We start from the raw sequence: 10,000 nt of genomic DNA on the forward strand, positions 1-10,000 counted from the left end.
ATCAATCTCTGTTCAATGCCTTGCAAAATAGAACGTTTTATCCGATTGCATCTCCATCCACAAAACGCACATTGGCCAGGAGTTGCGCATGTCCACTAGGATCAGCCTCGTCAAGTTGCAACGCAAATTTCTCACGGATACGGATCTTTTCCAAAACCAAACTTTCGATGTCAGCAGACATGTCATCAATGTCTGGAAATTGTGTTATTTGAGAGAGGGACTTTGGCTATTTATTTAACCGCTTCAGGTCCAAGCATCTCATTTACAATGGCTTTGCAGGCAGGTAATATTAGCGTCTCTGCCACTGTGTGACTTTTTGGATTTAGCTAAGATCAGCTACGTGGTAGCTAGCTTTAAGGGTTCTCTCGTTTACCTTGTTCCCCCTCATAAATGTTGCTTGGTTCTCTGTTTTCTTACGTAGGCCAACAAAATAGTCTGCACTCTTGTTTTGTGACGGGTGTTTCGTTTACATACCAAGCACAATGGAATCGGTGCCGTTGCATCCCACGTACAAGTACCGGCAGTCCTAAATCCAAATGAAATAACTCTCTTTGTATTGACTCGAGCTCACGGCATTTGCCTTCATTTGACAGCTACTACAATGCAATTCGCTACCTGCTGCCACCTAGTGAAGGAATTATTACATGATTAGGACGCCAGTCAACAGCAGACACTATGACATATAGGCATTATTTACTGATAATAATGAATTCGTTTTTTTTTCCCGTTTTTTTTTTAAAAACAAGAATTTTCCACGGCACACCTGACAATCTCTCACGGCACACTAGTGTGCCGCGGCACAGTGGTTGGGAAACACTACACTAGCCTACAAATACATTATGCTAGTACACTACACTACACTACACTACACCGCCGCTATGCTGTCTACCGTGTATCAGAATGACCTTGAAGACTCCTTCACGTCGTTGCTACAAATGAGCCCCCATCAGACCTGTTACGTAGGTCACCTTGGACGTAATGCATTAGTGATAATGTTGGTCGCTCACGATCTGCATGATGATGAAAGGAAAAGGAAAGGGCCGGCGTGGCTTGAAAATCCCACCAATGAAATCTAATGAGTTCTGTGCAGGTAGACGTGCAGTGCAGTGTTGCCAGATGTGTCTGATCAAATCCAGCCCAAAAGGTTCTCATAAAACGCCAAAATGTGCTAAATTCCGCCCAATTTCAACAAATTGCATTGATTTCTATAGGCCCAAAACAGCAGAAAAAAATGCCAAATGGCCAATTTTTCCCGTTTTTACCAGCAGATGGCCATCCCAAGTAGCCCAATTGGGGGGGTTAACTACCCAATCTGGCAACACTGCGTGTGTGCCACTGTTGTTTAATATTTGCCACGAGCACATTTTCAGCGGAACACTAATGTGTTCCAATGAGAGCTATAAGCAGGGCCACTGACAGCTTTTGCTGGGCCCAGGACAAAGTCATCTGAAAGGGCCCCCTACTGTAGTATCAAATACATACATTGTAATGGGGAGCCAATTCTGGGGCCCCTATCTCCCTGGGCCTGGAACAACATACCCCTCTGTCCACCCTCCCCCTGCCAGCGGGTCTGGCTGTAAGAATGGGGTGCTATGTGTTGCGATGTCTTCAGTGGATGGCTTAGTGCGTGCAAACGATTTGTGAAGGGTTCAGATGAGAAAAATGACCTCATTTTATGTTGTAAATATGCAATCAAGATTCAAAAATGTTGAAATTGATATTCTGTTTGATCGAACTTTTACTATGATAGCCCAACCAAGGTCAGATGTTTGGTATGATTAAGGCAGCTGAGAAGAGAGTAACATGAAGCTGAAATTTAACCGTCTGAACAGCAGTAATGTCTAAGCGGTTTGACTATCCAATAATTCAGTGTTTCTGTGTTCTTAATACCAGGGCTGTACTGGCCATATGGCATAGGGGAATTTCCCGGTGGGTCCTGCACCCTCGTGGGCCCCCATTTTCAGAAATGTAAAAAAATGTACAATTAAACAAATATATATATTGGCTATTTTTAGCATTTGGGTGCGGGGACCACCGGTAATTCAGTTCTACGTCGTTAATAATGTGGGGCGCCTATAAACCAAAAGTGCCCGCACCCTTTTTCTCCCCCAGCCCATCCCTGCTCAGTGCTGTGTCTTCATAAGGGGAACAGGGTTCGAGCAGAGATTCTTTAAAGGGACACTGTGCAGGAAATGGTCAAAAAAGGTACTGCAACTATGCTGCTCATTGAAACTGGGTTGGCCATCGCCAAATTTGATATTTACATGAAAGTTTACTGAGTAATAAGCACATACCGTATTGGCCCGAATATAAGACGTGGTTTTTGGTATAAAAATAGTACTCTTAAAAGGGGGGTCGTCTTATTTCCGCGCGCTAGAGAAAAAAGTTCAAACTATTTTTTTTTTTTTTTTACTTAACCTGAATGCGGCCATTAGCCTATGCTTCACAACAATGCACACAACTCAATAATGGATGGGTTAAGAGATTGTTTTGTCCATATCAAATTTGCAGATGCTTGTTTCGTTATGACTGTTGCACCGCACGTCTATCAACTGTCAATGTCAACGCGATGCGGACGACAGTGCAAGGGGAAAAACACAATTGCGGCCCGTTGCACTGCTTTTATTTGTGTTTGGTTTTACAGTCTCATCAGGAAAGCTTTGGTCGTTCTCTCTGGTCAGCCGACAACACCACTAGAAACTAAAGATATGAAGGGTGATTTGACGAACAACCTGTAGGCTAAGTTTTGGATGCTGTCATCAGCCAATCAATGGTCATCTGTGTGTGCCCGAGAAAGCAGCGCCTTTGACAAGCGGTGCCTTTGACAAGCGGTGCCTTTGACGATATGCCTCGCAACGATGCAACAGCACAGAATAATGGTTAAGGCAAGAGATTGTCTTGTTCATATAAAATCACTAGGAGTTTTACCCTTGGTACGAAATGAATATCAATCGGACTTTTAATGTCAACGTGGTCCTGATAGGCAGCGCATGGGTTTCAAGTGCAATGAGTCAATCTGCCTTTGGTCACGTTCGGTTTCTATAGTCCGACGGAAAACTTTGGATGCATAAAATGAACGGCGATTTGGCGAGACGGCTGCTGGTTAGCTATTGCTGTCAACTAAGCATTTCGCAAAATCTGTGCATTGCACAATAGATTGCCTATCTCTACTGGACTGGTTGCCTGGCTGGCGCAGACTAATGCTCTGAGTGTAGGCTATGTTGCGTCGCACTTTAAACAGGCGGGCCCAGGCGGCTGTAGCCTGTAGGTACCTATTGGCGCTTGACAGGTGAAGTGAGTAAAGAAAGGAAAAGGATATGAACCATCTGTGGTCTTATATCATGGAAATTCCATGAAAATTATTTTGTGAAATTTGTTCTGTGTAAAAAGCCTCAGATTTTCCAACAAATTAAAAATTGCATTTTGAGAAAAATTTCCAATGTGAAACAAAATTAAGTCTTCAAAAAACTTTTTTCCCCAAAACATGAGCCTGAAAATGGGGGGTCGTCTTATAATCAGGATCGTCTTATATTCGGGCTAATACGGTATATCCTATTATGGTCCAAGTAGAGTCATTTTTGCTGCTAAAAATGGCTATTTTTGGAAATTCAAAATGGCGGACCATGGAGAAGATCCCCCTTTTCATGTATGTTTTTCCAGTCATAATGAATACTTAGAATTTGATGCTGGTGGTAACTATTCATGAAAAATGTAACATTAGTGAATGGGCAGCATGAATTCTGGAAATAAACAACTAAAAATCTCACACAGTGTCCCTTTAAGTATTTAGAAATATGCCAATGTAATAGGTTGCTATGGACACCTAACATGACCAGGTTCCGGTCTGCCTAAAGGGGCGTGTCATAATACTCCTAGCATTGAATAGAACAGTCCTTAGGTCTGCCTAGGTCTGCCTAAAGGGGGATCCCCCCCCCCTCCCCCTTGCAATAATAGAACCCGGAAACAATGGGCCAATGCAACCTCTCTCTCTCTCTACTCTCTCTGGTTCGAGTGTGACCTGGGTCATATCCCAACCCTACCCCTGGTTATCTCGCCCACTTCCTCTACCACTCCTCACCATCTCTGTCTTAATAAAGGCAAAAAAACCTCTTCAAAATATATTTTACAAAAATACTATATTTGTCCCACTCGAGTCAAGTTAAAGGTGCTGCACTGTGTAATGTGTTTAGTAGTTTATTCCCAGAATCCATGCTGCCGATTCACAAATGTTAAATTTTTTATTTCTTTATAGGTGTTCTCCTGCTTTGCCTTTGGCATGCAGCGCCTCCGCCGGTGCCTTGTTTGCTTACCTTTTTCATGAATACTTAGCAACACCATCAAATTCTAAGTATCCTTTATGCCTGGGAAAATGGTAGTTTTCATACATGACAAGGGGCATATTCTCCATGTCCGCCATTTTTAGTTGCAAAACTTACTGTACTTTGGTCATACTAGAAAATATCAGTTTAATACTTAGTAAATATTCATGGAAAGATCACATTTGGCAATAGGCAGTACAGTTTCGCAATGAGCAGCATAGTTGCCTACTCCACCTTCTCTGGCCACGATCCTACACAGTGCACCTTTAAAAATAGCAGGCACTTCATTAGGCGTGCCAAATTATTAACGCAGGACACACACAAAAAACACACACAAAGAAAGGGCATAGCTCTCTTAAACACTCAATTATTATTCAGATGAGTTGTAATAGCCAGCCGCGTATATCCACTGTTATTGACATTAACCTTGAAAAGTTGAATATTAATAGTGTAAACCTCGTTATGAGGCCCTTGTTGCTGTGAATGGTGCCAGATGGCGTGGTATTGTATTGCACAGGTACCAGGTACGGTGCGGTGCGGTGGCAGTCATTCTGCAGTGGAAGGTGTTGATTTATTTCCAGCTCAAAAGCCAATCAAATTATACCCTTCCCTCCCCATCTGTGCGCTTCGAGCAGCAGAGTGCCCATGAACTATTAAAAACCATGAGCGGATCAAGCCATTTTGGAGCCCTAGGCGACATATAAACAAGGGGCCCTCAAAAGACATTATATAGACATGAAATGATGTGCTATTTTAGTGTTTTGTCTCATGTCGTCAGTTACTTTTAAAAAAAAGTTACAAATGAAGACCAAGTCTAATTTTTTTTGTGTGTTCATCGCGACTGGTGTGACAGTTGGGGGCCCTGTGGAGGGCAGATTTGGTTGGGGCCCAAGGCAATTGCCTAGGTTTGCCTAATGGAAAGTCCGCCTCTGATTCCAACTTTCCCTGTACTGCTCGTACGGTATACTTTATATCCCTTTGGACTGCCTCTGTAATGCATTTGGAGACATCGGGTGCATCCCAATATGTGACCTTGCCTCCTCCACTTGCCTCCTCCACTTGCTTCTCGTCATGATGACATCACTGACAACAACATTATATTTCAATATCTTGCAAAGGCTCAATTGAAAAGTCTTTTTCTCATTTGCAATTGGGATGGTGAATGAAAAACAGTCCCTCAAAAGTTGTTGTGGTGAGGCTGACAGCTGGGAAACTTTATCGTTTTCTCCACGGAGGAGGGGCTAGGAGGCGGGACGAGGAGACAAGCACAAGTGGAGGAGGCAAGGACACATATTGGGATGCACCCATCATCTGCCTCGGGCGGTGCGTGAGGGTGAACATGTTGTGTCTTTGTACTGTAATGGGACTTTGTGCCCATATACAATGATTTGAAAAGTACACCCATAATGAATACTGTCTGTTGAATATATTTAACATATATTGTATATTTAAACTCGTTATGCCTTATTGAAATTCTTGATGCATTAATGTATCCACCTACCCACTTTTAATTAAGTCACACCTACTTTCACTTTTACTCTGTGCTTTACTGAAGTCACTCTGTGTGTGTGTCCCATAAACTGTCCTTGTCTCCTTGTATCCTTGCAGTCTTGTATCAGTGTATCCCTGACATACCCCTCTTATATTTGCCCTCCATGAGCACGCTTCCCTATAGACAGGCTATGTAGTGACACCTCATCACTTTGGCATGTGGCCAGTGCACAGCCAGCTACAGGTATACAAGACCTAGTTAGGGCTTCCGCACATTGGCTCCGACAGAGTGCTGACCACTGCTCCGCAAATGTACGATTCCATTATTTTCAATAGAACCCCGAACACTGGCGCCAATGTCCCCTGTCTCTCTTCTTGATATGCCTGTTTTATGGCGGGGGCAGCCGTGGCCTAGTGGTTAGAGAGTTGGTCTCTCAATCTAGGGGTTGCAGGTTCGAATCCCCCCTGACCTCTCCCTACATCTCCATCCATGGCTGAAGTGCCCTTGAGCAAGGCACCTAACCCCACATTGCTCCAGGGACTGTAACCAATACCCTGAAAAACAATAACTGTAAGTCGCTTTGAATAAATGAAAGCGTCAGCTAAGTGCAATGTAATGTAATGTAATAATAATATGTTTTCCCGAACCCCTCCAGGAGCATGGCATCCCTACAGACATGGGTTACGTTATGCGGTGGCACCTCACCACTCTGGCATGTGACCGGTGCACAGCCAGCTCTACAAGACCTAGTTAGATGAAGTTACATGTCAAATGACAAAGTCGTGTGGTCACAGAATACAGAGCAATTTCACAATCCAACTGCACAGGCAGTTGTCCTTCTGCAAAGTAAAAAAAAAATTGATTTAATTGATTCAAGTACAAGTATTCAGAGCATGGCAGAGATTCACTTTTTTTATAAATTTGTGGGCAGCTGTGGTGTAATGATCAGGGAGTTGGACTGTAGATCACAGGGTTGCAGGTTTGAATCCCACCCTTACCTCTCCCTACCGTAGTCCATGGCTGAAGTGCCGTTGAGCAAGGCACCTAACCCCACATTGCTCCAGGGACTGTAACCAATAACCTGTAATATCTGTAAGTTGCTTTGGATTAAAAAAAAGTGTCAGTCAATTGAAATGCTATGTAATGTATGTATGTATGTAATGTATATTTACACGTCACTGCCCTTGATATGCCTGTGTTGTGTTTTCCTCCAGGAGCATGGCATCCCTACAGACATGGGCTATGCGGTAGCACCGCACCACTCGGGCGTGTACCCGGTCCACACCCAGCTGTACGAGGCCTGGAAGTCTGTCTGGGGCATCAAGGTGACGAGCACCGAGGAGTACCCGCACCTGAGACCAGCCCGCTTCCGACGAGGATTTATTCATAACGGCATAAAGGTATGTGAGTGTGTGCGTGTGTGTGTTTTTGTGTGTGTGTGTGTGTTTTTGTGTGTGTGTGTGTGTGTGTGTGTGTGTGTGTGTGTGTGTGTGTGTGTGTGTGTGTGTGTGTGTGTGTGTGTGTGGTGTGTGTGTGTGTGTGTGTGTGTGTGTGTGTGTGTGTGTGTGTGTGTTTGTTTGTGTGTGTACTGTATGTGCATGTGTGTGTGTGTGTGTGTGTGTGTGTGTGTGTGTGTGTGTGTGTGTGTGTGTGTGTGTGTGTGTCTGTGTCTGTGTCTGTGTCTGTGTCTGTGTCTGTGTGTGTGTCTGTGTCTGTGTGTGTGCATGCGTGTGAGTGTGTATATGTGTATATATAAATAGCGGATTCAAATAAAACTAGAAATGCACTCAGAGAGTGCAGACCTCCACCAAGGAGTCTGTTTGATAGAACATTTGACCATGTTACACCCTATTTTTAGTCTTTCTGCCTTATTTTTGTTGTGGAGTCATAAACTGGAATGTGAAAATGTGCCCTATCGTGAAGAATCTTCCTGGATCTGGAAAGTGATCCGGATCACCACCAAACCTGTATCACATGTTCCTTTTGACATTTCCAACAATTCCACAAAGTTTCATCAAAATCTGTTCATGACCTTTTGAGTTATCCTACTGACAGACAGACAAACAAACAGACAGACCAATGCGACCGAAAACATTTCGAATTCCTTGTGCGTGTGTGTACATCCAAGGTAAGGTAGTAGCCAAACATTTCACTTGGGCGATACCTGTGTGTGTGTCAGCCAGAGGTCTTCTATGGTATAGTGTGTGTGTGTGTGTGTGTGTGTGTGTGTGTGTGTGTGTGTGTGTGTGTGTGTGTGTGTGTGTGTGTGTGTGTGTGTGTGTGTGTGTGTGTGTGTGTGTGCGTGGGCGGTTGGTGTAGGTTGTGTAGTGGCCAATACAGTGGTTCCCAAACTTTTCTCCTTGCGCACCCCCTTGTACATTTCAATGTGGTTCGCGCACCCCCTACCCAAATGTTTTGCTGTACTTATGGCCACTCCAACATACCTTCACTGCACAAATCATTACACATTGTGCAGAGTTATTTAGGGACTCCTCATTTCCAAAAGACTTGATGTTTCCTCAAGCATACAATACACCATACAATTAAAAACGGCTTAATTTTCATTAATGCTGTATAAAACACACATATCCGCCATTGCTCAATTCAGCTCGCGCACCCCCTTGTGGCAGGCCGCGCACCCCCAGGGGTGCACGCACCCCAGTTTGGGAAACCCTATACTATAGCACATCAATGCGATGCATATTTGGTAGCGGACGTTCACCTGGTCTCACACTCCGGGGAGCGCAGATGGGAATTAGCCTTCCTAGGCTATTAACTGGTCCAGCCAAATAAACAATAAACACTACACAGCTATTAAAGCATGCAAAAACAGCTGGGATTCACAAATGGCTGGCGGGATGGCATGGGGTGCATCCCAATATGTGTCCTTGCCTCCTCCACTTGTGCTTGTCTCCTCGTCCCTCCTCCTGGCCCCTCCTCCGTGGAGAAAACGATTAAGTTTCCCAGCTGTCAGCCTCGCCACAACAACTTTTGAGGGACTGTTTTTCATTCACCATCCCAATTGCAAATGAGAAAAAGACTTTACAATTGAGCTTTTGCAAGATATTGAAATATAATGCTGTTGTCAGTGATGTCATCATGACGAGAAGCAAGTGGAGGAGGCAAGTGGAGGAGGCAAGGTCACATATTGGGATGCATCCATGGTCATGCTGTGAAACAATGTCACTGTCCCTGCAGATAAGATGAGTGAGTGTAAATGGCCAGCCGGTAGGGCACTCGTCTACCATGCGGCTGACCCGGGTTCGATTCCTGGCCCGGGTCCTTTGCCGACTGACTCCTCCCCATCTCTCTCCCCATTCGCTTCCTGTCCACCTCTCACACTGTCCTGTCAAATAAAGTCGAAAAAAACCCCAAAAAAATGTTTAAAAAAAAAAGATGATGAGAAAGAGTAGCAGCTCCTGCATAGTAATCTTTACATTTATCTGGCTTCAGGTCGCTTGCACATTTGAAGAGTTTTGTTTCTTGAAGAATTGCTGCACCCTGCATGCATATACCATACACAAGGGGTTCCCAACTTATTCCAACTTGGAACCCACTTGAAATTTTCACAAATGATTTTTAGAAACTGATTTCAAGGCCCAGTTGTAATACCTTCCATGCCCACCAGTGGGCCCCGACCCACAGTTTGAGAATCACTGCCATACACAATAAATAAAGTATAAACTTGGGCATATTGCATTTAATGGGGTCATATTGTCCAGCCAAACATGGTGCCCATTATATGAAAGGAAAGACTTATCGTATATATAGAGAGGTTTTAACAACGCCTTTGTATTTGTTTTTTGACCACAATTGTGTTGTTAAGAAAGCACACACATGCTGTGTTCCCTTGCTTTGTGGCATTTCACTTGCTGTGCTGTCAGATCTTTACACCAATTGAATGTAAATCCAAATAGAGCCTCTTGCTGTTGAACACCCTATCCATCATTTTGCTACATTATTATTTATTTAAAAAAAAAAAAAACTAATTCAATAGGCCAATGCTTTCATGAATGCACTGAGAGGACAATTGTTCTGCTTAGGGCAGCTATCTTAGGAAACCTGAGGAGAAAGTGATTGTTTATTTCCCCCCTTTTGCAGATTGCTTTCATAAATGCATTCACAGAATAGATGCTTAGTAAATGCAGAATACGTGTTTTGGTCAGATATCTAAGGAAACTTGGGAAAG

General features: G+C 43.8%; 1 protein-coding gene across 1 annotated transcript in view; it reads left to right on the plus strand.

Moving 5' to 3' along the window:
- ndst2b (N-deacetylase/N-sulfotransferase (heparan glucosaminyl) 2b) overlaps window positions 1–10,000 on the plus strand; it is a 64,090-nt gene that overhangs the window by 30,879 nt on the left and 23,211 nt on the right. The window contains exon 6 of the mRNA XM_063220699.1: window positions 7,026–7,211. Coding sequence (XP_063076769.1) covers window positions 7,026–7,211 — 186 coding nt within the window. The remainder of the gene's footprint in view (window positions 1–7,025; window positions 7,212–10,000) is intronic.

This window comes from Engraulis encrasicolus, chromosome 17, assembly GCF_034702125.1.
Source record: "Engraulis encrasicolus isolate BLACKSEA-1 chromosome 17, IST_EnEncr_1.0, whole genome shotgun sequence".
NCBI lineage: Eukaryota > Metazoa > Chordata > Actinopteri > Clupeiformes > Engraulidae > Engraulis > Engraulis encrasicolus.